The sequence below is a fragment of the Myxine glutinosa genome, chromosome 1, assembly GCF_964187855.1.
Source record: "Myxine glutinosa chromosome 1, kmMyxGlut1.1, whole genome shotgun sequence".
NCBI lineage: Eukaryota > Metazoa > Chordata > Myxini > Myxiniformes > Myxinidae > Myxine > Myxine glutinosa.
Window position 1 is genome coordinate 89,447,234 of NC_136261.1, and position 26,758 is coordinate 89,473,991.

The following is a 26,758-nucleotide window of genomic DNA, read 5'->3' on the forward strand; positions in this document are numbered from 1 at the left end:
TCAGATCTCCGAAAAAATAATTACGGAAATGTTCTGTAGAGTTGGGTGTTTCGTATTCAGCTTATTTTAGCTTAATTCGTTTAAGTTACCACCATCACTTGAAGCAATTAATCATGTTGTTTATTTTTCATCGATTTATTTGAATTATGCTACGTTTTGTTTGATTCAACGTGTGATTTAACGGTTGTTTTGATGTAACATCCCAATGTGTGGTTTCAGTTGGTTCAACGGTTTTGGTTTTGATTTACGGTTTAAATTTGAATGGCACGAGTTGTTCCAGAATGGCATTGATTGGTGGTTTTGGTGTCCCCACCTTTTTCCCTTTTATAAGGGAGGGTATAGAGTTGTTTTGCTTTACTCTTGAGAAAGGTCAGTGGATGCACTTTTATCCGTGTTGCTGATCGAAACGTCGAGCAGTTGTTTATTTGCTCATTAAAGGTTGGAGAACTCAACATTGATTCATTTGATTTTAATCCCAACCGCAAGTCATTACTATATATATATATATGTATATATATATATATATATTGTTGCGAATATGGAATTTGGCCTCCATATCCGCTTGTAAATATTCCCCTATTTTCTCCAATACTCCCCAACTTTCCCCAATCCCCCATTCCCTAGTCCCATTGCATGTAAATAACAATCAGTAGAGCCGACCTTCCCCTTATTCCCCCATTAAATGTCGTGCCCAGGTCCACCGCACCACACGTAGACAACTTTCGGACATCTTCCTAGTTATTCTTAGTCTATGTCAGTTAAGGCCTCGTCTCCATTAATCATGACTCTTCATTGCACCAGAATGTGATTATATGGCATCAGTAGTGAGTTTAGGACCTTTCCCATACCTCCTCCCATCTTCTTCCCCGTCTACAACAACAGAGGGGCACGGCGCTGCGCGGGGGGAAGTGTGCGTCCTCCCACCGGCTCGGTTCGCCGCCATCGACAATGCGCTCCAGACGATGCGCTCCAGACCATGCGCTCCACGGGGTTACCACGAAGGGGCTCCTTGTCAGCTCCTCGTCAAGGGCGGAGCCTGGTAAACCCCCCGCACGCACCCAATGAGAAGCAACGTGCCGATTCCACGAGGCGGAGCTAACGAGCCGAGGGCGTGTCACTCCCCGCCGGATATACGCGGCCACGCGCCGGATGTGACGTGAGATGCGCCCCCAGCTGAAGAGAAAGAAGGACCTGCGAGCGCTGAGTCAGATGCGCCCCGCCTGAGAAAGAACGTTGCCTGCGAGCGCTGAGAGAGAAAGGCCCGCCTGTGAAAGAACGTCCCCTCCGAGCGCTGTGAAACCTTCCGCATCTCTGGACCGGACCGGGTCGATCCTGCCCTGAGCCCAGGAGGACCTGGAGCCATCGATACCCGCTTTCCTGCCATCAACCCCCGTGTGAGTCAGCCGTTGTCCCGTTTGTCTGTCGTCTGTCCGGGGTTAATATAAGAGTGTGTCTAAGTGCCTGTCTTTCTGTGATATACCTCTCGTCCCTGTAATCTGACCTTCCGCACGAATATAATCTCCTCCGGAGGTCTTGAGAACCGTATCCCTGGTGTCTGTCATTATAATTCAGCCGTGTGTCTTCTTTTTCCTTATTGATCCAGCGTAGCGCGGCTCCGTCAACGTCGAGTACAATCGGGTAATTTGTGCGGACACGACGGCCATTCCGCTCGGCCCACCTTAACATCAAAGTCGTGTCTGTAACAATTGGTTGTCAGGAGTTGGATTCGAACCTGGGACTAAATTTATTTAGCCCAAATTTTGGACACCAATTGTGTTAGTACGGTAACAATTGGTGTCGAGGAGTGAGATTCGGACCCGGGACTAAATTAGTTAGGCCCAAATTTTGGGAGGGAAAATCGGTTCGGAGCGCGTACTGCGCTCGACAAAATCGAGCCGGAGCGCGGTCCCGCGGTTACTGCGCTCGCGGAAATTATAACGAAAAAAAAAAAAAAAAAATTTGGATTTGTTTTACGAAACTCGAATTTTGCAAGTCGCGCTATGGCGGATCAAGACGGCTGGGGTCCGGTAGCGGAGAGTGAAGCAGGGTCGGTCCAGGACCAAATTGAGGGACATGAGGGACATGAGGAGAGCGAAACAGCGAGGGTAGCAGGTGCACAAAATGGCGCTCTAGCGCACGTGATTACAGCGGCGCCACATTTAGCCACGCCCATGGTCGCGGTAGTCGAACCGGAGATGCCAATGGATTTGAACCTTTTTTTTATACAAATGAAGGCCCTTATGGCCCAGAATAGTGAGCGATTGGAGGGCCGGATGGATGCTCAGAGTGAGCAATTGGGGGTAATGGGGAACCGGATGGATGCTCAGAGTGAGCAAATGAGGGTTGATAGTGGGCGATTAGAGGGCCAAATGAGGGGTACCGGTGAGGGATTAGAAAAGAAATTTGAGGGGTTAGACAACGGGATAAAAGAGGTGAAACATGGGTTAACGGGGGTAGAAAACAGAATGGCCGCTCAAGAGAATCAAATGGAAGGGATGCAAAAGGGGTTAGAGGGGGTAGAAAACAGAATGGCCGCTCAAGAGAATCAAATGGAAGGGATGCAAAAGGGGTTAGAGGGGGTAGAAAATAGAATGGCTGCCCAGGAGAATCAGATAGAGGGAGTGAAAAATGGGTTAGAGGGGTTAGAAAACAGTATGGAAGGCAAATTGAGGGACATGAGGGACCAAGCGGAAAGGGAAGTTAAACAAATGGAGCAGCAGATAGAGGGGGTCAGAATGGGGGTAGAAACCAAACTGGATGCTCACAGGGAGGAAATGGAGCAGATGAGGGTGGCATCTGGGCAGGAGATGCAAGTGATGGGAGAAGAGATCAGAAGAGGTGTGAGTGAGGAGGTCGGAGGAGTGCGCGAGGAGGTGAGGCACTGTAAGGAGCGCATGGAGAAAGAGGTGAGAAAGGGGACTGTAAAATTGCAAGGGGGCATAGAGGACCTGACGCAGGAGGTGGAGCAGCTGACGGTGGGACAGACGGAGTTAGTGGAGCAGGTTCAAAGGAACACTGCGGTATTAGGAGGTTTAAAAGCGACACAAAACGACATAAAAAACGACGTGATAGCGACAAAGAGGGAATGTCAGATGGTACGTGAGGGACTGACAACGAGGTTGGACGAGGTGGTAGAGGTAATGGAGACGAAGGACCGGCAGGTGAGGACGCACCTGGAAACGGTCAAGGTAGCCTTAGAGGATGAGCTTGAGGAGACGTACCGGGGAATGAAAGAGGTGAAGCAGAAACTAGAAGAAGTGGAAGAAGGGATGAGCGAAATTAAGAAGCGACGGAGAGGGGATAAGAAGGAGATAAAAGAGGAGATAAAAGAATTGGTCCAAAGTCTGTGTTTGGATCGTGATGATGTGCTCATTAACCGGATGAGGGATTCGCAGGTGATGGAGGAGAAGCGAAGAGGAAGAGGACCCGGTGTAAGTGGTGACCAATATGGTCGTGCGTATGATGCGCCAGGGGATTTAATAAGCTTGGGGGTCGAGATAGACCCGGGTGTTCGTGAGAGGCCGTTGGTGAAGTGTGCGACAGGTCTGGTGTGCGAAAAAGGAGGTGTGCAAGAAAGTCCGACTCTGGGGTGTGTGAGGAAAAAGTGCGTGCCAAGGAGTGAGGGTGCTGGCGAAAGTGAGTCGGTCGTAGCGTGTGTGCGAGGGAGCACATGGAAGCGCGGTGTGGTGAGTGTTACAGAGGGTGTGACGGGAGAGTGTGTGCAGGAGTGTGCGCGAGAAAGGTGTGTGATTGACAGGTGCATGAGGGAAGAGCGCGCTGTCAGAAGTAAGGAAGAGTGTCCACCTGTGGTGAGTGTTACAGAGGGTGTGACGGGAGAGTGTGCGCGAGAAAGGTGTGTGACGGACAGGTGCATGGGGAAAGAGTGCGCTGTCAAGAGTAAGGGTGAGTGCGCTGTCAGGAATGGAGGTGAAAGTAGTGAGAGTGACATGGAGCGTGAGTTAGTTGTGACAGGTGAGCGAGGATGTACACCTGGGATGGAAGGATGCACACCTGGAATGGTAGAGCGTGAGTGGGAATGCACGCTGGAGTTGGTGGTGAGGCACGTGATTGGGTGTGCGAATGAGGGCACACCTGTGATTGTCACAGAGGAGGTGACCGCGGAGGGGGCGCGAAGCGGTGTATTGGTGAGGTGTGCGAGCAACGAATGTGTGCCAAAGTGTTCGGTGGTCAGGTGTGTGACCAAGGCTGTGAGTGGAATGAGGGTACCTGGGTGTGTAAGGAAAGGTACGAGGAGCATGGGCACGGCTGGATGTGTGAGCAAGGAACGGGCTGCGGGGTGTAAGCGTCCAGGTGAAGCATCGACGTTAGACGGGGTAGAGTTTAGAACGACTTATAGCCGAATCGGGCCCTCGGTGCGTGCTGGGCTTCGCTTTGAACGGCCGCGTCCGTGCTCCACTAGGCGGAGCTGGCAGCCCGATAGAAAGGGTCGTCATGGCGACCACTTTTTGGTGAGACGTGCCGGCAGGTCGAGAGCGGGACATTGGATGGCTCCGTGCCGAGATGGTGCGTGGGATCTCGGCACGGGTAAGCCCCCGTCCCTGCCCCGAATGCCGGACGCATCCAGCCGCCGGCACAAAACAACCAGTATCCATTGCTTGGCTTTACGAAGCCGGGCTTTGGACAGGAATTGGCGCACCGAGAGGCATTAGTGAGTAGACTGGGTGATGAGGTTAGTGTTTTGGACCCAAAATTGGAGAAAAACAAAATTTGATGATTGGCAAAGGGATTGGCAGTAGTGATTGGCAGATGATGGGCAGTGATTGGCAAATTTTTGATTTATTGAAATTTGATGTGCAAAATTGGTAGTGAGAGACCCCCGATGTGGTGGGATGGCAAATCCACCATCCTTCCCATGGGGGGCAAAGGAGCACTAGATTATGGGGTGTATGGCAGTGAAAACTAGCCCGGGTGGGTTAGGATATGGTGTGTAGGGATCTAGCGAAGACTGACATTAGGTAACGTTAAGTTTAGTTAGTGACTGATACCTGTAGTGGGGACGCAGGTAGATTAGTATGGATGATAATGACGAGGGAGCGCAATAGTTTAAAGGGACGACTGGGAAGCGCAAGTTTCAGAAGGGAGTAGTTAGCTGAGATGATGCCGTGTTTGTGAGAATTGAACAGGTGTGATTGCACAGGTGTGCAACTGGACAGGTGTGTGGAGCAGTGTATGAGTAGTGAGTGTGTGGATCAGCGCGAATGCGCTTGGGGAGAGAAGGGTGCAGGTGGCACCAGGTGTGAGAGCACAGGTGTGCAGGTACAGGTGTGTGGAGAGAGTTGGAGTGAGTGGTACGGAGTGGTGTGCATGGTGCGAAGGTGTGGATGGGGGAAGAGTGGACCCCTTTCACGAGTACCCGGGGCGGGTAGTGTAAGTGTTAGGTAGAGGGTGCAGGTAAATTGTGGTTGGATATTGGCATTTGTGGTGCGGTTGCAGAATGGTGTCGTGGATGGGTGCGTTGGTGTTGTGGAAATGGCTGGGCGTGTAGCCTGTTAGTGTGTGTAGTTGGTTGGGCGCTCCACCACTGTGAGGATGTCGGCCAGGTGAGGCCGCAGGTGGGCTCTGGGAGCCGGTAGTAGTTGTTGTGGATGGGGCCCGAGGATCCGGAGGACGGACCCGGGTAGCCCAGTGCCAGAGGGCACCGAGTGGGGTGACAGAGCCAGGAGGGGCCTGCCCCAGTTAGATAGGTTAGGGTGAGGAGCTAGGTAAGCTCGGGTGGCAACTGCAGTGACGGAGGTGTGCAGGTGGGTAGACCCACTGGGAGAGGTACACGTCGCAGCCCAGAAATTGTGCTAGAGCACCGGGAGATGAATCGGGGGAGTGAGACCCCAAATTGAGAAGCACCACAGTTTGGCCAATGGGAATTGGTTTTTAGAACCCATAGTGTAAGAGGGCCAATGGTTTGGCCGGAGAAAGACCCCGGGTAGTGTAAAGTTGTTAAAGTCATTTAGGAAATAGTTAGGATTGAAGAACCTGTCGCACCATACGCAGCCACTTACCTGTGGTGATGATGATGACTCCACACCTGTGTTTTCTTTGTTTTGTTGCAGGAGATGAATCGCTGTGTGGATTTGTGAGACGCATCACGACGTGGATGAGACATTGGGGTGATTCCATCTCTCCCTCCCTAGGAGGGACTGATGATGAATTGGTAATGGCAAATTTTGATGTTGAGTTGGAGATGGCAAATTATGATGAGAGTTGAAAATGGCAAATTTGATTGGTTAGGAGGGAGAGAAGACGAATTTGGTTTATGGGAGGAACGGGGAAGACAGTAGGGATGTTTGTTGATTTGTAAAGTAGATGTTTATGGGTAGTGTTGTGTTTTGTGGATACAGTAAGGGGTAAGGGAGGGGCCATGTAGGTTACCTGGTGGGGGGGGGGGGGGCGTACGATAGGAACGTACCTGTCTCACCTGGTTCCCATGTGCCCCCAGTGTGCATCACCTTACATTGCGTGCACTTTTGCGCCCTTACCACCTTACTCACTTGTCTGCTTCTTTTGTCTCCCACCTCCGAGGATCTGGCTTTGGGGTAGAGAGAGAGGAGAGAGAGGTGCTGGCTGCGCAGTTGTGGGCCTGCACTTTCGCTGTTTGCTGCCGGGATCGATACACCATATGGACCGCAATGTTTGTGGCCACCCACAATGGACCGCAGTTCGTTGCGGCCAAGCACCACCCGGGGATGGACCTATGGGTCAACGTGGCACCTATGCCATACAGGTGAACCACTTTTAGTTAACACCAAGTGCACCACAAGAAGAGCAAGAGACACCTGCAGGGTTAGGGGTTGTCGAATTTATTTTTATTCCAATGAACAATGGTGACTGCACCGATTGGTGGTGGGGTGGTGCTTTTGATGCTCGGGAAGGGTGCTCTGCACGTTATTAAAGGCCGTCGGCCACAGAGCACTCGTGGGTTGGTGTATCGATGCTGGCAAGCGCGCTCTCTCTATGCATAACATCTGCATGTGTTCCTCCAAAGACAGGTCCTGGATCGTAGTGTAGATATCAGCGTAATCCTGTAAATAATGCTCCCTACCGGCTGTATGTTTAGTTTGAGAATTCTTTCCGGATTCGGTTATCCTGTGGGTGTGTTTCTGTGAGGAGAAGGGTGCAACGTCGCAGGGGGACATATTTACTCATTTGTGAATATCTGTAAAACTGTCGCACTCAGGGTAGAGTTAATAGTAGAGGGAACTACATTGCGTGCCACACTAAAGTAGGTAAAAATTTATCGGGTCGGGACGCCCCGAGGGTAGAGAAGGGTGCAATGTTGCGAATATGGAATTTGGCCTCCATATCCGCTTGTAAATATTCCCCTATTTTCTCCAATACTCCCCAACTTTCCCCAATCCCCCATTCCCTAGTCCCATTGCATGTAAATAACAATCAGTAGAGCCGACCTTCCCCTTATTCCCCCATTAAATGTCGTGCCCAGGTCCACCGCACCACACGTAGACAACTTTCGGACATCTTCCTAGTTATTCTTAGTCTATGTCAGTTAAGGCCTCGTCTCCATTAATCATGACTCTTCGTTGCACCAGAATGTGATTATATGGCATCAGTAGTGAGTTTAGGACCTTTCCCATACCTCCTCCCATCTTCTTCCCCGTCTACAACAACAGAGGGGCACGGCGCTGCGCGGGGGGAAGTGTGCGTCCTCCCACCGGCTCGGTTCGCCGCCATCGACAATGCGCTCCAGACGATGCGCTCCAGACCATGCGCTCCACGGGGTTACCACGAAGGGGCTCCTTGTCAGCTCCTCGTCAAGGGCGGAGCCTGGTAAACCCCCCGCACGCACCCAATGAGAAGCAACGTGCCGATTCCACGAGGCGGAGCTAACGAGCCGAGGGCGTGTCACTCCCCGCCGGATATACGCGGCCACGCGCCGGATGTGACGTGAGATGCGCCCCCAGCTGAAGAGAAAGAAGGACCTGCGAGCGCTGAGTCAGATGCGCCCCGCCTGAGAAAGAACGTTGCCTGCGAGCGCTGAGAGTGAAAGGCCCGCCTGTGAAAGAACGTCCCCTCCGAGCGCTGTGAAACCTTCCGCATCTCTGGACCGGACCGGGTCGATCCTGCCCTGAGCCCAGGAGGACCTGGAGCCATCGATACCCGCTTTCCTGCCATCAACCCCCGTGTGAGTCAGCCGTTGTCCCGTTTGTCTGTCGTCTGTCCGGGGTTAATATAAGAGTGTGTCTAAGTGCCTGTCTTTCTGTGATATACCTCTCGTCCCTGTAATCTGACCTTCCGCACGAATATAATCTCCTCCGGAGGTCTTGAGAACCGTATCCCTGGTGTCTGTCATTATAATTCAGCCGTGTGTCTTCTTTTTCCTTATTGATCCAGCGTAGTGCGGCTCCGTCAACGTCGAGTACAATCGGGTAATTTGTGCGGACACGACGGCCATTCCGCTCGGCCCACCTTAACATCAAAGTCGTGTCTGTAACAATATATATATATATATATATATATATATATATTTTTTTTTTTTTTATATATATATATATATATATACTGTATATATATATATATATATATATATATATATATATATATATATATATATATATATATATATATATATATATATATATATATATATATGAACACACACACAGTGTGGCCCAAATGTCACATCCTATATGGATTTGTATGGGGCGCAAATTTTGGGCGACGCTGTATATTATTATCAGGTATACTCTAATAAACAGCTTGGGTGGATAATTGACTTGTCAACGTGCAGACAATTACCATCATCTACAGGTGTACTTCCGAAAAGCTGGAAGTGCAGCAACATTGGAGGAAAGGACAGTGCGCCTCCTGAAGAACAACGTCCGCCTCGGAAGTCTCACGAGCTTCACCTCGTATCTCGTGAGCGTCGTTGCAGTTAACAGTGCGGGCGAGGGTCCACGGAGCCAGGCTCTTCAAGCACGCACCCTACAGGCTGGTCTGTTTCTCCTTTTAAGTTTACTCTCCTATTTTGTTAAGTGTAGTTGATGCTGTGCTGTTGTTGCTTTGATCACTTGTTTTCACCCTTTTTAATAGCACTTGGCACTTACATCATACTTTACATTGTAAATTCATCGAACCCTACATTTTAAAAGGGCACCAAAAAGTCTTGTTCATATGTTCCTCTATAGAACAGAGCAAAGACAAATTGCTTTGTGCCTTGTATCCACCAGAATTCATTTGCACTCAAAAAATGTAAAACCGAGCAGTATTCAGCTTGAGGTATTGGACCAGAATCCCTTTGGAAATGTGTATGCTAATAACTATTCCAATATTATCATTGCAAAAATCTTGGCAAATGTTCATGCTCAGAGCAATACGAGTAGATCTTTTTGAGAAATTAAGGGAAAGCAAATTTTATCTATTTTCAAATCTCACATATTCATCATTTTTATTGCAGTCTTGCACATGAAATCTACACTTGTTGATTTACTGTCGTGTCAATGTGCAAGGCTGCAATCAAAATATTGTTAATCGATGCACAGCAGCTAAAGATATCCTCGAGGTCTTTGGCCTGTCTAGCCTTGGATTGGAATATTGACCCAGCTATAAACTGCCACCCTGGTGTTTCACATGCAGTGCGCATCATCCATCAGAAGCACCTCAAGCCAGAGTAGCCGTCTGCCAGCACTGGTTGTCGTTTGACGTTAGGTATTCCATGGTGTCTTTAGCGAATAGTAGGTGAGATATTACCAGCACCCTGGCGAACACCTGCCACCTTCAGTCAAATATCAGACCTGGCCAACCCGTTCGTGAAAGATTTGGGACAAAAGCATTCCCGGCCAACCTCAGACGATGGGAATTATTGGGCAATTCAAGAATAAGTAGCGGTAGTAGAAGTCTTCTTCCTTCATATGCAGCACATGGCTGTAAGTAGCATCCATGTAACTTGGACATGGCTGTGCCGCTGATGCAAAGATGACCTCTAGATTGGTACAGGAATTTGTAATAGGGTAAGGATGCAGGCGATAGCTCATCTACTCCTCACGAAGGACACCATCGGATCTTTAACGTCCACCGACTCATACCAGCACATGGGACACCCAGGTTAACATCCATCTAAATTCTAAGGGACAGTACACACATTGATACCTCATCCTGCCAGTGATACACCTTGGCAAAAACGACTTCTATCCAAATGACATCAGGAGAATCATTCACTGGTGGGCAGAATGTGCAACGGTGGGACTAACATCTGCGCTGCGGTTTGCTTCATGGTCTTTGAAAACTTTTTTGGGATAAATCTTTGATCCCACCTCATAACTGTTTTCAAACCACCTCCCACAAAGACCGCTCATACTTTTCTACATAATGCAATTATTGCCATAACTCGTCATAATAATTATGATACCCATGTAAATTGATGATGACTGCACACCTTCTCACTACAATAAGTAAAGAATGAAAGTTTTTCTTTTTAAAAATGTTTCTTTCCACATTTCTGTCCTTCTGTTTCCCCTTTGCTCCACTTTATGTCGATGATCAGTTGTCCCATGTAAGTCTGCTCTGCCATGAACCTCAATATCTGCATGAAACCAGAGTGCCTTTTTTATGATTGAAAGTGCCATTTGAAACTTTATTTAGATTTTTTGCTGAATTAACTTCAATGCTAAATTTACTGAAACGCTAAATTTACCAAAATGCTAAATTTACAAAAATGATAAATTTACTAAAATGTTAAATTTACTAAAATGTTAAATTTACAAAAATGACAAATTTACCAAAATGTTAAATTTACAAAAAAGATAAATTTACTAAAATATAAAATTTACAAAAAGACTAAATTTACTAAAATGCTAAATCCTTTTTTTTAATGGATATGCCTTCACATAAGGCGAAGCTAACGACGCCGGTCCTGCGCACTGTGCACATCACAACTGACAAGGTGTCGAATCAATCATTGAGCTGGCAGGATGGCCTACACTTACTTCTAAGCTGTCCAGCCTGTGTTTGAATCCTGACCCAGCTATAAACTGTCATACTATTGTTTCACAAGCAGGGTGGTTCATCATTGTATGTGCCGTCCCTCAGATGGATGTTAAAAGCGCGTCCAGTCTGCCAGCATTAGGTGGTAGACGTTAAAGATCCCACAGTATCCTTCAAGTAGAGTAGTGGAAAGCTATCGTTGGCACCATTGCCAAAATTCCACCAAACTCCTGCCATAACCTACATGGGACACTGCATCTACGGCACATGCAAACCAGCAGTCATAAGCTGCACGCAAAATGAATGAATGGCCAGTCATTCCAGCATCTGTATCGTGCAAACATATCATACATATTTCTTGAGAAAAAAATGAAGGTATAAATTTAAAATTTCTCCTGGATCATGGCACACAATGACCTGTTCCTTTTTAAGGGTGGCAACTTTCACACCGACAAGCAAATAGTAGCAGATAGGGCAATCAGCATACCCTCCCACATATGAAGGACAAACAGAATCGTTTGCGCAATGCAATTTTAGTTTTTTGGTTTTTTTCAGATGAAAGCTTATAGTTGTGAAGGAAATCAGTTGCAGCCAAGATAGATCACATATGTTGACACAACCTCTGAACGATCCTTTTAACACCCAGGTTATATGATATTTTTCATGATAACAGAACTCAAGCTGCACAAGCCTTGGCCGTATGGGCAAGAAAATTTTATATATCGTGTTACAAGAGCCATCTATTGGTGGTCACACCAACTACAACATATTAAGCCTCACCCAAAATATCATTCATAAACTGACAAGAGACTGCCAGTTTAAAATGACAGTCATAACTGATTAGTGCCACATTGTTTCAATGATCTCCTCCAATAATTTCACTTTGGTCTTGTGTGAGATTTTTGTGCCATGGCTCCTCGTTCCCAAAAAACATTTCGAAAATACACGTTATTGGCTATTATAGCTGCATGCACTTTAAAAAGAGCGATCTCCACAAAAGATAAAAGCTTTCGGATTAAAATGATCGAAAGAGATTAATGGAAAGACTCAGTTATAGACAAATACTTCAGGAGTTTATGGGTGTAAAAGGGCAAAAAATACTCCATCGACGACGTGTGAGTGTCTCCCCCCAAATGTTTGATTACCTTTTATTAAAAAAAAAAAAAAGGGAACCCCTGCATTTGACGGGTTCAATTCCACCTGCAGCATGGCGAACATTACATACAGTGCCTTCAGAAAGTATTCACACCCCTTGACTTTTTCACATTTTGTTGTGTTACAGCCTGAATTTAAGATGAATTAAATTAAGATTTTTGGTGTCACTGATCTCAAATCAAAATGTCAAAATGGAATTTTTGTTTATAAATATTTTTACAAAATAATTTAAAATGAAATGCTGAAATATCTAATTACCTCCGTCACTAAAGGTAGATGGAGGTTACAGTCACGTGAAAAAGTAAGTACACCCCATGTAAAGTTTTGACTTTTTCAACATATTTCAACGTACAGCTATTTGATCTTCATTTCAACAATATTGATAGATAAAGGTGATATAATATAACAAATATCATGAAACATTTACATTTTGTAGTCCATTGTATAATTTAAATAAACATAAATGCAAATTTTGCATGTGGAAAAAGTAAGTACACCCCTACATTTATCACTACTTCAAATACCTAAAATTAGAATCAGGTGCACCAGCTCAGGTGCAAATGATTAGAACATCGTTAGAGAGGATCTTGGAGGAACCTGTCTAGTCTAGTAGGAAGACTAGGTCCCCCTGCACCCCCCGGAGATATACTTCTAATCAGTGTTTCTAGATTGGAAAAAATGTGTAGAAAATGACTAGCTATGGCCCCAAGCTGAAAAAATGTCCCACATACCATTTTTATGCAAATTACTGCTGCAAATTTTATGCAAAATTATGCAAATTTTATGCAAATTTTTGATGAGGAGTAGAGTTGAGGGGTCTTTGAGGGCTTCATCGAGGTGCTCTCGGTTGCAAGACTGGGTCATTCTGAGAAGCACAGCAGGGTCAGAGATCATGATGTTCTCCTCCTCAGTGAATCTCTCCATCAACAGCCTCTCCATTGCCTCACACACTGTTTTGAGGCAAAAGAGGGACTTTGCGTAGGCCTTTCCACTGAGAACACCTTTGAGAGATCCACTTGTTACTAGTTGTGCCTCAAAGAGAATCTCTGCATATCCAGAACCACGCATCTTGTGTCCAGTGAGCATCCCGATGTAGTTCATGGATGTGTGGAAGGGTCCAATCGTTACTACATGACTAGCAAATTCATTTGGCCAGCGCCAGATGATGGGAAGGGCTTTCATGCAGACACCCAGATCAAATGTATTCAGGACCCATCTCTGACCCACCTCAGCAGTTGCTGCCTCGGAACGCTTCAGTAGCTCACGAACAACTGCGTTGTCTGTGATCGGTTGGTGGATAGGCGTGCAGTAGTCGACTGTTGATTTGCTGGGTGGGGGAGAACCAGTTGCAGAGGTGAAACCCCCTAGCCCAGGCACAGGCTGCAGGCCATTGCCATGCCATGCAGGCACCAGGCACAGACCGATCACAGACAACGCAGTTGTTCGTGAGCTACTGAAGCGTTCCGAGGCAGCAACTGCTGAGGTGGGTCAGAGATGGGTCCTGAATACATTTGATCTGGGTGTCTGCATGAAAGCCCTTCCCATCATCTGGCGCTGGCCAAATGAATTTGCTAGTCATGTAGTAACGATTGGACCCTTCCACACATCCATGAACTACATCGGGATGCTCACTGGACACAAGATGCGTGGTTCTGGATATGCAGAGATTCTCTTTGAGGCACAACTAGTAACAAGTGGATCTCTCAAAGGTGTTCTCAGTGGAAAGGCCTACGCAAAGTCCCTCTTTTGCCTCAAAACAGTGTGTGAGGCAATGGAGAGGCTGTTGATGGAGAGATTCACTGAGGAGGAGAACATCATGATCTCTGACCCTGCTGTGCTTCTCAGAATGACCCAGTCTTGCAACCGAGAGCACCTCGATGAAGCCCTCAAAGACCCCTCAACTCTACTCCTCATCAAAAATTTGCATAAAATTTGCATAATTTTGCATAAAATTTGCAGCAGTAATTTGCATAAAAATGGTATGTGGGACATTTTTTCAGCTTGGGGCCATAGCTAGTCATTTTCTACACATTTTTTCCAATCTAGAAACACTGATTAGAAGTATATCTCCGGGGGGTGCAGGGGGACCTAGTCTTCCTACTAGACTAGTCTTATTTAAACCTCAGGCATTTAGTTTGGTTTGCTCTTTGTTATTGAAGTGTGCGGCATCACCATGCCTAGATCAAAAGAGCTCTCTGAGGCCTTCAAAAAGAAGGTAGCGATGCCAACGAGTCTGGGAAGGGATTTAAAAAGATCTCCAAACAATTTGAAATCAATCATTCGACTGTCCGGAAGATCATCTACAAGTGGAGAATATTCCAAACAACTGCCAACTTGTTCAGGCAAGGCCGCCCCAGCAAGTTCAGCCCGAGAGCATACCGCAAGATGCTGAAAGAAGTCTCTAAGAACCCCAGAATGTCATCACGGGACCTACAGGTAGCTCTTGCCCCTGTTAATGTCAAAGTGCACGAGTCTACCATTAGAAAGAGGCTGCACAAATTTGATCTACATGGGAGGTGTGCCAGGAGGAAACCTTTGCTGTCCAGAAAGAACATCAGGGCAAGACTAAAGTTTGCCAATGAACACCTAGGCAAAGACCAGCACTTCTGGAACAATGTGCTCTGGACAGATGAGCAAAGGTAGAGCTATTTGGCCACAGTACCAGAAGACATGTTTGGCGAAAACCAAAGACAGCATTTGACCACAATAACCTGATACCAACTGTAAAGCATGGTGGCGGAAATATTATGGTTTGGGGCAGCTTTGCTGCATCAGGGCCTGGGCAACTCACCATCATATAATCCACGATGAATTCTTCATTGTACCAGAGGGTGCTTGAGGATAATGTGAGGCCATCTGTCGGAAAGTTGAAGCTCATCCGAAGGTGGACCTTGCAACATGACAATGACCTTAAACATACCAGTAAATCCACCAAGGAATGGCTGAAAAGAAAGAAATGGAGGGTTCTGGAATGGCCAAGTCAAAGCCAGGATCTAAATACCATTGAGATGTTGTGGGGGGATTTGAAACGAGCTGTGCATGCAAGAAACCCCTCAAACATCGCACAGCTGAAATAATTCTGCATGGAGGAGGGGAAAAATTTCTCCCAGTCGATGCCAGAGACTGGTAGACAGTTATAAGAAACGCCTACTTGAGGTTGTTTCTGCCAAAGGGGGGCAATACCACCTATTAGAGTCAAGGGTGTACTTACTTTTTCCACATGCGAAATTTGCATTCATGTTTATTTAAATTATACAATGGACTACAAAATGTAAATGTTTCATGATATATGTTATATTATATCACCTTTATCTATCAATATTGTTGAAATGAAGATCAAATAGCTGTATGTTGAAATATGTTGAAAAAGTCAAAACTTTACATGGGGTGTACTTACCTTTTCACGTGACTGTATGTTTTCACCCCTGTCTGTTTGTTTCTTTGTTTGTCTGTCTGTCTGATTGTGAACAAAGTATCTCAAAAAGTTGTGGACGGATTTGGACTAAATTTGGCAGAGATGTAGCGTATGTGACAAGGACGAAATGATTAGATTTTGGTGAAGATCCGGATTCGGATCCGGCTACTAGAAATTTTAAGTGTTTCTTCACCATTGGAAGATAGGACCAAAAACGATACATAACAGGATATCTCAAAAGGTTGTGGACGGATTTGGACAAAACTTGTTGAACAGGTTGTGTGTCTGACAAGGACAAATAGATTAGATTTTGGCGAAGATCTGAATATGGATTCAGATATGAGAATTATTTAATTTTTAAGTGATTCTTCACCATTGAGTGATATGGCCAACTAGGCTGAGGTATGCTCTCTACTGAGTGCCGTTATAGTTTACATAAGTATTCATCCCCCTGAGTGAATACTTCGTAGTTACAGCTTCGAGTCTTCTTGGGTATGTCGGTATTAGCTTTGCACATATGTATTTGGGGAGTTTCCCCCTTTCTTCCTTGCAGATTTGATCGAGCTCTGTCCAGTTGGATGGGAAGCATCGGTGAACCGCAATCTTCAAGTCTTCCCACAGATTCTCAATTGGATTCAAGTCTGGGGTTTGGCTGGGCCACTCATGGACTTTCACGTTCTTGTTCTGAACCCATTCCAGTGTTGCTTTGAGTGTATGCTTGGGGTCATTGTCCTATTGGAATGTAAATCTCTTTTGCAGTCTGAAGCAGGTTCTCCTCAAGGATTCGTCTGTATTTAGCTTCATTCATTGTTCTCTCTATCCTTACAAGTTTCCCAGTCCCTGCCACTGAAAAGCATTCCCATAGCATGATGCTGCCACCACCATGCTTCATAGTAGGGATGGTGTTAGATTGATGATGAGCTGTGCTCTGTTTCCGCCAGATGTAGCGCTTTGCATTGAGGCCAAAGAGTTCAATTTTCGGCTCATCAAACCACATAATATTTTGCCTCATTTGAGTCTTTCATGTGATGTTTTGCAAACTCAATGCATGTGGCATTTGACTTTTTCTCAAGAGTTGTTTTGGTCTGGCCATTCTCCCATGAAGCCTAGATTTGTGAAGGGCTGCAGAGACTGTTGATTTTTCTGGCAGGTTCTCCCATCTCAGCCAAGGTATTATGCAGTTCGGTCAGAGTGATCATTGGGTTCTTGGTCACCTCCCTGACCAAGGTCCTTCTTGCTTAGTTTGTTGACCGAGTTGTTATTGACCAAAGTTGCTTAGTTTGGTCAGACAGCCAGCTCTAGGAAGAGTCTGCGTCGTTCCATATTTTTTTCCATTTCATAATAATGGAGCTCACTGTGCTCTTGGAAACTTTCAACACTCTAGAAATTGTTTTCTACCCTTCCCCATATCTATTCCTCCTCCCAATTCTATCTCGGAGTCCTACAGACAGTTCCTTGGACTTCATTGTAGAGTTTCTGCTCCAACATGCACTGCCAACTGTGGAACCTTATATAGAAAGGTGTGTTTCTTTCTAAATCATGTCGAATCAATTTAATTGGCCACAGGTGGACGCCAATCAAGTTATAGAGACATATCAATGATGATCAAGGGAAATTGGATAAACCTGGGCTCAATTTGTGGTGTCAAAGTAAAGGGGTTGAATACTTATTGACTCGAGACATTTCACCTTTTCATTTTCAATTATGATGTAAAAATTTCTTTTAAAAAAACTGCACTTTGACATTGTCCACCTTCGGACTTTGACATTATGTGTAGATCCGTGACAAAATAATCTCAGTTTAATTAATTTTAAATTCAGTCTGTTACACAACAAAATGTGAAAAAAGTAAAAGGGGTGTGAATACTTTCTGAAGGCACTGTACATTATTGATATTTGTCAGTTGATCCATCTGATTCTCTCAAAAACAACTTTACCATTTTTCTGATGACCACCCTGTGTTGAACAATGCATCACTTGTAAAAGGCTGGCTGCTGCTGCTGAATCCCGTTTGTCAGACTGGGACAAGATAAGCCACTAGGCAGTGGGCAGGTACTTGGAACATGACATTCAAAGTGAATAAATCACATGCTCTCACACCGTCTATCAATTAGGTAATCGGTAAGCAAAATATCAAATCCACTTATCTGCACGGGGACTGGAAGAGGTGCAGTCCCTGGAACTTTTGTCCTCACTTTCTGCCATAACCTTTCATGTCGGGATTGTATCACCAAGTTAGCATCAAAAGCCAGTTGCTGTCTAGGTATTCTCAGGAGAGCGAAGGCATTCCTGAGCCACACCCAGCTCACCATGGTGTACAAAGCATTCACATAGAGCTCCACAGAGTATGCCTCCTCACTCTTGGCTGGTGCTCCTGCTTTCCCACCTTGTTTCTCTTAAGATGGTCAAACACAAAGCTTTCCATACCATTGGAATCCCAAACAGGAGGCTAATTCTCAAGGACTGCCTCACTCCCAACAGCATCAAGTTGGTGGTCTCTCTATTATCTACGATCTTACATCTGGCATTGCTCCTCCTACACTCTTTTACCTCTGCCCTCCCTATGCCACCCCAAGTTACATGTATTCCTCAAGAAATTATTTCCTGCTCACCCTCATAATGTCTTGGCTGATTGCCCACCTGCCTTCATTCATCCCTTTATTCTTCCAATTTTGAAGCTGTCTCCCTGTGTGCATTGTCTCATCCTCTTCACATCAGTCTTTCAAATGTGCTGCCCATCAATACATCATACACTCGACCATGTACATTCACAATCACTTTTACACACGCTCATTCTTTTCCATTCTATCCCTCTGTGGACCATCGTTGCCAATTGTTGTGTTACTTCTCCTAGTGTATCCACCCCCAACACCCCTCTCACCACCATACCCTTTATTAACCCTTTGTTATTTAGCACCTCCATGAGCTTGGAACTTCTGTATAAAATCATGTCAAAAAGGACCAGGCCATTGTGTCACCGTAATTACCCTGGACTTCCAGCCCAAGGCAATGCCCACAACACGTTAACTTGCCTTTCCTTCCTAAAGGATACTCTTCAACCAGACTCAGTGATGTAATGATTAATCTGTTCTGAGTCTGGGAGATTGGCACCTGAAACCTGACCCTGGCCGAATCATACCAAAGACTTTACAAATGGTATATGCTGCTTCCTTACTTGACGCTCAGCATTTAAAAATGATAGAGCACGGACAAACAACCATAGTTCGGCAATACTAGCACAGGCTTGATGGGCCTCATCGCATCCTCCTGTGTTGAAGATCTTTGTAATGGAACCCATATTATTATAATATCTATCTATAATTCCAGTAATCTCTGTGTGTGTGTGTTTCTGTGACCGCTGTTTCTCGACAACCACGGGTCCGATATACTTGAAACTTGCCAGGTATATTGCTGGGGACCTGAGGATGTGCCTTTTCAAGGTTTCATATTAATCGGAGAAGTAGTTACCGAGCTATGTCCAAAAAACGATTCAACCAATCAGAGAGCAGCGAGCTATCACGTGTGCCGAACGTGGCGAACAGACTCTGCCTCGGACGGCACATTTGAGAGCGTATTCATTTATTTCACGTTGGCAAACTATGTTGGCGCTATGTTGGCGTTAAACTATGTTTTAAAACTAATTAAAACTAATTTGCGATTCTTTCGCTTTGCGATATGCGACCTTCCGGACAGTCAAATGAGGACGTCACTTCCGGACTTACGGATAGTCATAGTGACGCTGAACGTGGCGAGCAGACGCTGCCTCGGACGGCACATTTGAGAGCGTATTCATTTATTTGACGTTGCAATCTGTGTTGATTGTTGTAAGGTACGATCGATTGTAGTACATACATATTTATATTTTGTACATATTCATTACGGGCACGTCACGGGTACGGGTATGGTACGGGTACGGTACGGTACGGTTACGGGTACGCCACGTACGGGCACGTCCTAGTTATAATAATTGAGGCTAACACTCACACTATCAAACATTGTCCTGACTCCTCTCCTATATTTTTCCCACAGCTCCATCAGCCCCAGCGTACCTCCATTTCATAAAGATGACATCCAGCTCGGTGAACGTGACTTGGGGCATGCCGATTCATCCAAATGGCCTAATCATGGGGTTTCGGGTCATTTATCAGCCAACTACACCTGTGAACGGTAGTAAAATGAAAATGATAGAAAATATTAATTATGTAGTGATAAAAAATGCTTTTGTTACTTATATTTTATGTCGACGCACACCAATATTAAATATATATTAAATGCATCTTCATTTCTTCGTCTGATATGCAAATCTTTCCTTTCTATCCCAATTATCAACTTCCGCACAACTCAACAGGTATAAGTAAGATTGTAACAGTAGACGTGCCTGGAGGCTCCAGAAAATGGCTGGTGATCAAAGACCTCACTGAGGGAGAAACCTACATGGTGGGAGTTTCTTCCCACACATTGGCCTATGGGCCAGAGATTTCTGGAAACATCACTGCAGGACCTGCTCATGGTTGGTTGTGTTGCCTACAAGCTATAAAACTGTATCTATTTTCATGCTTGTACTCCACAATATTCCTTTTTCTCCTCAGTACACATAGCTTTTATTGCTAAAGGATGCTCTTTTTCTCCTCTCAGGTGCCCCAGGTCCACCAGCAGAGCCATGGGTACAACTCGATGAAGAAACTGTGACAGTTCATTGGGTGGAGGGTGACCCAGGGAACAGCCCTGTTTCCAACTACATCATCGAAGCACGAGCTTCAGGTCAGCATCCAAATAGCCGCATTACTTAGGGTCTATATACATATAATTATAATCATTTTTTTCATGCCATCAGGTACATAGGGCTGCCGAGGCAGTTCATTGGCTAGAGGGCAAAATCCTGGACGGGTCGCCACACCGACGCAGGATACTCAAATGGTTCATTTTTCCCAGTGAGCTGGTACTCATTTTTCTGATCTCTGAATGATGGCAGGCTGAGTCAACCCACCTGATGTCATTTATGGCATGACAGGACCTTAAGGCCTTAACCCAGCCAATTTAACCGTTAAGCCAGCACCAGACTGGTCTATGTACATAAAGTATTATAATATATTTACCCCATACCCACTACCCATATACCCCATACAAACGGCAAGATATCAGGGCACCCATGACAAATCATTGAGGCTTCATAGCTGAGATTAACCTTGAGCAGGTTACATATTGATCTACACTAGCAACGGTATCCGCGCTACGGGCGGGGCTTCAATTGGGAAGCCCAAATGTAAAGGTAAGGCGAAATATCAGAAATTGAAGCTTTTTTTTTGTTTTAAACGATTTATATAAACATCCGTTAAATCGTTTCACACACAAATCATCAAAATCTAAACGGTATTTGTAGAATTTCAATAAAAGCCACATCACTGTTCATATCGGTAAATATTATTCCATCGTGTTTGGAAAAACTGGAAAATTTTAAAATTGGAAAAATTGGGAAAAAAAATTGGAAAAACAATATAGTGTAGCGGTTACCGGCAGCATGACACAATTACCCTGCACCGGCCGATGACGCAACTGGCGAAAGGTCACGTGTCCGGACTCGCCCGGGCGTGTTGAGACTTGCCTTTACCGGCGAACGCTTGCCTTGCATACCACGCCCCGTTGAGAGGCGTGGCTTATCTATTTGCATACCACGCCCCGCCTGAGAGGCGTGGCTTTTGTGTGTTGAGTTTCTGATATATATTGCCGCCCGTTCGATGGGCTGATTCAGTGCTTTGGAGTTCGTTTGAGTGAGCTGGGAATAAATAGCTCAGAGAAACTTAATTCCTGGCGTCGTCCATTTTGTCCGATTTTATCGTGCGAGCACAGCTCCCACAATTGGTGACCCCTTTCTACGAACACGGCGATGGAGTCAGCTGTAGCTTTGAAGCTCCCGGGCTTTTGGGAATCTCACGCGGCCGTTTCGTTTGCTCAAGCGGATTCTCAATTCGCCCTGCGGAACATTACGGAGGACACGACGCGCTACCACCACGTGGTCTCCACGCTCAACACCTCCTCCACTTCCCGGGTTCTGAGCTTCCTACAGCACCTGCCGGACGCCGACAAATACGGCGCGCTCAAAGACCTACTCCTCAGTGCGTTTGGACTCATGGAGACCGAACGCACACGACAACTACTCGACCTCCCGGAGCTGGGCGAGGCCCGTCCGTCCGAAAGCATGGACCACATGCTTGCTCTCCTCGGTGACCACGGCCCGGACTTCCTCTTCCGCGAGCTATTCCTCCAGCGGCTACCCGGGCAGGTACGGTTAGCTTTGGCTAATTCGCCCATCACGGACCCTCGCGCCCTGGCCAAGGAGGCCGATAAATTTTGCTCGGCCAGGCGACATGTCGGAGCGGCCGCCTGGGACCCTGGGCCGACCAAGGCAATGCCCGCGCCATGACCGGCGCCTCCACCGGCCGAGTCAGCGCCACTGGTGGCAGCGGCCGCCGCGACGCCCCGTCGACCGAACCCGACGCGACCGCCGGAGCCTCCACCAGAGCGGACCATGTGCTATTACCACGCCAGGTTCGGGCAGAAGGCCAGAACGTGCCGCCCACCGTGCACTTTCGGCGGGTCGGGAAATGACCAGGCCGGCGCTCGCTGCCTGCCATGAGTGTTGGCCATTCAGGCAGCCTTCTGTTTATCACGGACACGGAGTCCGGGCGGCGTTTTTTGTGTGACACCGGCGCTCAGCTGAGCGTGATACCCGCCTCGGTGGAGGACAAACAGGCCGCGCTTTGCGGCCCCGCTTTGGTCGCCGCAAACGGTTCCTCCATCCGCACCTTCGGTTTGTGCAGCGTCGCATTCTGCTTCGGGGGCCAGCGCTTCAGGTGGGACTTCATCACGGCGAACGTGCCCTTGGCCTTGCTGGGTGCAGATTTTATTTGCGCACATGGGCTTTTGGTCGACGTCAAACGGCGTCGGCTCATCAACGTGGAGACCTTCAGCTCGCTCACTTGCTCATTGAGCGACTCCGCTCCGACCAAGCTAGCCTGCACGCTCCCGGCCGTGGACGATTTCACCCGCCTACTCGCCGAGTTTCCCGCCCTCACGCAGCCGACGTTTTCAGCCGTCGCCGTCAAGCACGGCATCGAACACCACATCCCGACCACAGGTCCATCGGTCTACGCCAGGGCTCGCTGCCTCGACCCGGCCAAACTCGCCGTAGCGAAGGCGGAATTCGACGCGCTGGAGCGATTGGGAATTGTGCGGCGCTCGAATAGCGCGTGGGCCTCGCCCCTGCACATCGTGCCCAAATCGGGTGGCGGATGGCGACCATGCGGTGATTACCGCTGCCTCAACGACGCCACCACCCCCGACCGGTACCTGATACCACACATACAGGACTTTTCCACCTGTTTGGCGGGGCGGGTGATCTTCTCCAAGGTCGACCTCATTTGGGGCTACCACCAGGTACCTGTCCGGCTGGCCGACGTTCCGACGACGGCTGTAATTACACCTTTTGGCCTCTTCGAGTTCCTCCGAATGCCGTTCGGCCTTAAGAACGCGGCCCAGGCCTTCCAGCGGCTGATGGACAGTGTGCTGCGCGACCTTTCTGTTCGTCTACCTGGATGACATTCTCTTCGCCAGCACTTCCCGGGCGGAGCACCTCGTCCACCTGCGCACGCTTTTTGAGCGCCTCGGCCAGCACGGCCTCATCATCAACCCGGCGAAATGCCACAGTTTGGCGTAACGGCCGTCGACTTCCTGGGGCACCGCATCACGAAGCGCGGGGCCGTCCCGCTGCCTACCAAGGTGGAGGCAGTCACAAGTTTCCCGCGCCCTCGCTCCATCAAGGCCCTACAGGAATTTTTGGGGATGGTAAATTTCTACCACCAGTTCGTGCCTCGCGCCGCCCAACTCATGCGCCCCCTGTACGAAGCCCTCCGGGGCAAGCCGGCCAAGCACGTCATCGCCTGGACCACAGAGATGGACGCGGTGTTCACGGGCGCTAAGCTGGCCCTCGCCAACGCGACCATGCTGGCGCACCCGGCGCTCGACGCACCCATCGCCCTCACCACGGACGCTTCCGACTACGCGGTGGGCACCGTGCATGAACAGTGGGTGAACGGAGCTTGGCAACCGCTGACCTTCTTCAGCCGGCAGCTTCACCCTAACGAGCGCAAGTATAGCGCTTTCGACCGCGAGCTCCTCGGCCTTTACCTGGCTGTTCGCCACTTCCGCCATCTTTTGGAGGGCCGCCCGTTCACAGCGTTTGTGGACCACAAACCCCTGGTCTTCACCATGGCCAAGGTTATGGAGCCGTGGTCGGCCCGCCAGCAGCGCCACCTCTCCGCCGTGTCCGAATTTACAACGGACATCCGGCACGTCGCGGGCAAGGACAACGCTGTGGCCGATTGCCTCTCCCGGTCCGTCGCGAACGCCGTCCACCTGGGTGTGGACTTCGCCCGCATGGCGGCCGACCAGACCGCCGACCCCACGGTGCAAGCCCTCCGGACAGCGGACACAGGCCTGCGGTTGGCCGACGTCCCCTTCGAGGACACAGGCACAGTTCTCCTGTGCGACGTCTCCCTGGGCCAACCTCGCCCCATCGTGCCCACCGGATGGCGGCGGCACATTTTTGACGCCCTCCATTGCCTTTCCCACCCGGGCCGGAAAGCATCACAGAAGCTCGTGGCAGCGAAATTCGTCTGGCACGGGCTCCGTAAAGACGTCCGCGACTGGACCAATGCCTGTGTCGCCTGCCAGCGCGCGAAGGTCCACCGGCACACCCAGGCCCCGTTGGCACCATTCGACGTGCCCGCGCGGCGCTTCGACCACGTCAATGTGGACCTGGTGGGACCCCTTCCCTCCTCTCGGGGCTTCACCCACCTCCTCACAATGGTGGACAGGACCACCAGGTGGCCGGAGGCCGTCCCGCTGGCATCAACAACATCCGCCGACGTGGCGCAGGCCTTCATTGGCACCTGGATTGCCCGTTTCGGCGCCCCCTCGGACATCTCCTCCGATAGAGGCCCGCAATTCACCTCCGAGCTTTGGGGCGCGGTCGCCCAGGCCTTGGGTGTCAAGCTTCACCGCACCACGGCCTACCACCCCCAAGCCAATGGCTTGTGCGAGCGGTTCCACCGCTCGATGAAGGCCGCTCTCAGGGCCAGCCTCCAGGACGACGGTTGGGCCGACAGGCTCCCGTGGGTCCTATTGGGCCTCCGAACGGCCCCTAAAGAGGACCTCCACAGGCTTCCACCGCCGAGCTGGTTTACGGCCAGCCACTTCACGTGCCGGGCGAATTCATCCCTGGCGCCACCGGCCCCTGGTCCGCGGCTCGCCAACGCTCGGTCCTCCAGGAAGCCGCCAGGAGATTTGCCACCGTGCCCACGTCCCACCACGGCTGCCCCCAACCCCACGTCCCCCCAGCACTTCGCACTGCGGAGTACGTTTTTATCCGGCACGACGCACACCGGGGACCGCTCCGGCCACCGTACGATGGACCTTTCCGGGTCCTGAAGAGGGACGACAAGTCGTTCACCATCGACATCGGCGGCAAGGCGGACCGCATCTCCGTGGACCGCCTCAAGCCGGCCCATTTGGACCTCGACCAACCTCCACGGTTGGCCCTTCCTCCACATCGGGGCCGTCCCCCGTCAATCAGCCCCCCGCCCGACCATCCACCACCCCGCCACCTACCACCCCCACACGAATCGTCAGGGGTCGTTTCGGCCGGGTCATCAAGACCCCCCTCAAACTGACTCTCCCGGTGCAGTTTAATTTTGGGGGGGCGGGTGTAGCGGTTACCGGTAGCATGACACAATTACCCTGCACCGGCCGATGACGCAGCCGGCGAGCGGTCACGTGTCCGGACTCGCCCGGGCGTGTTGAGACTTGCCTTCACCGGGCGAACGCTTGCCTTGCATACCACGCCCCGTTGAGAGGCGTGGCTTATCTATTTGCATACCACGCCCCGTCTGAGAGGCGTGGCTTTTGTGTGTTGAGTTTCTGATATATATTGCCGCCCGTTCGATGGGCTGATTCAGTGCTTTGGAGTTCGTTTGAGTGAGCTGGGAATAAATAGCTCAGAGAAACCTAATTCCTGGCGTCATCCATTTTGTCCGATTTTATCGTGCGAGCACAGCTCCCACAATAGCCTATTTTACTCCAGGGGGTTCTCAACCCCAGATTACCCACCCCAGGTCCCAGGATTACCCACCCAAAATTTCGTTGCGATCGGTTCAGCCGTTTTTGCGGTACCTTGGAACGGACAGACAGACAGACATTTGGTGAATTATAGTAAGATGCTGCCAGTTTCATTGAGTTTTTTGAACAACTTTGGCTTAAATTGGCCAACACACTCTTCCAATTTGAGGCAATGGGACGTTTTCACCACAAAATGTAATGTGCTGCCCACTCCCTAAAATAAAGGCAAAGTTTGGCCAACGACAAATTTCCACCACATCGCGAGGACTTCTTGCCCCTATCTAATTTTATTGCAATTATCTGTTTTGTGATAGGCGAGATAAGAAGGTCTGGTCTTGCTTCAACAATTTATTGAGCATTGCAGGTGGAGATGGATGAAAAAACCCCAAGCGACAATATTGTTACAACAGCTGCGCAGACATGGTACGATAATGAACTGGTCTCACATCGATGTTTAAATGTCGATTAGCACAACAACTAGTCAGACATCGCCGCATAGCATGCATCAATATGGCAGAACTGGCAGTGACGAGTATCATGGGAATTTATAACATTTTTTTTTTGTTATATTAGCATTACCAAGTATTTTACTTGTTACAATAAACTCAAAGATTTCATCGAAATGTTTTCTAAAGTAACAATTACAAAAAAACTGAATAAGATTTGTTCAACCTATCAACTCCCCAGCACCGATAATTTACGGAAGTCACTAAATGACACGGTAACCGAGAATTCATTCATTCACTGAGATGCACCGGCAATTCACGGACGTCACTGAATGATGCGGTAATGAACAGTTGATGTCTGCTTACATTATCGTCTACTTTACAGTTTTATTATAATTTTCTTTTCTTTTTTAACATTATTTGATTGCTTTTGTGAGCTCCTCAGTTATTTTTCTCTGTTGCTTTCACCGACATCTATTTACTAGAAGAGTCTACAAAAATTCATTCACAAAGAATTGCTGAATCTCAAAAGGCCTTACCGAGATGCGTTGTGATTAACATCTTATGCCCGAATGTCCGACCAACCAAACCAATAAAAAGGCCAATAAAGTAAAGCA

The 26,758-nt window shown here is 48.3% G+C and overlaps 2 protein-coding genes across 2 annotated transcripts in view; both read left to right on the plus strand.

Moving 5' to 3' along the window:
* Positions 1-26,758, plus strand: part of LOC137425102 (protein sidekick-2-like) — a 547,704-nt gene that overhangs the window by 452,728 nt on the left and 68,218 nt on the right. The window contains 4 exon segments of the mRNA XM_078772524.1: positions 8,782-8,965; positions 19,552-19,689; positions 19,871-20,032; positions 20,158-20,283. Of these exon segments, the coding sequence (XP_078628650.1) occupies positions 8,782-8,965; positions 19,552-19,689; positions 19,871-20,032; positions 20,158-20,283 (610 nt within the window).
* The window catches only part of RPL38 (ribosomal protein L38), a 275,214-nt gene that overhangs the window by 144,614 nt on the left and 103,842 nt on the right, over positions 1-26,758 (plus strand). The gene's annotated exons all lie outside the window — the stretch shown is intronic.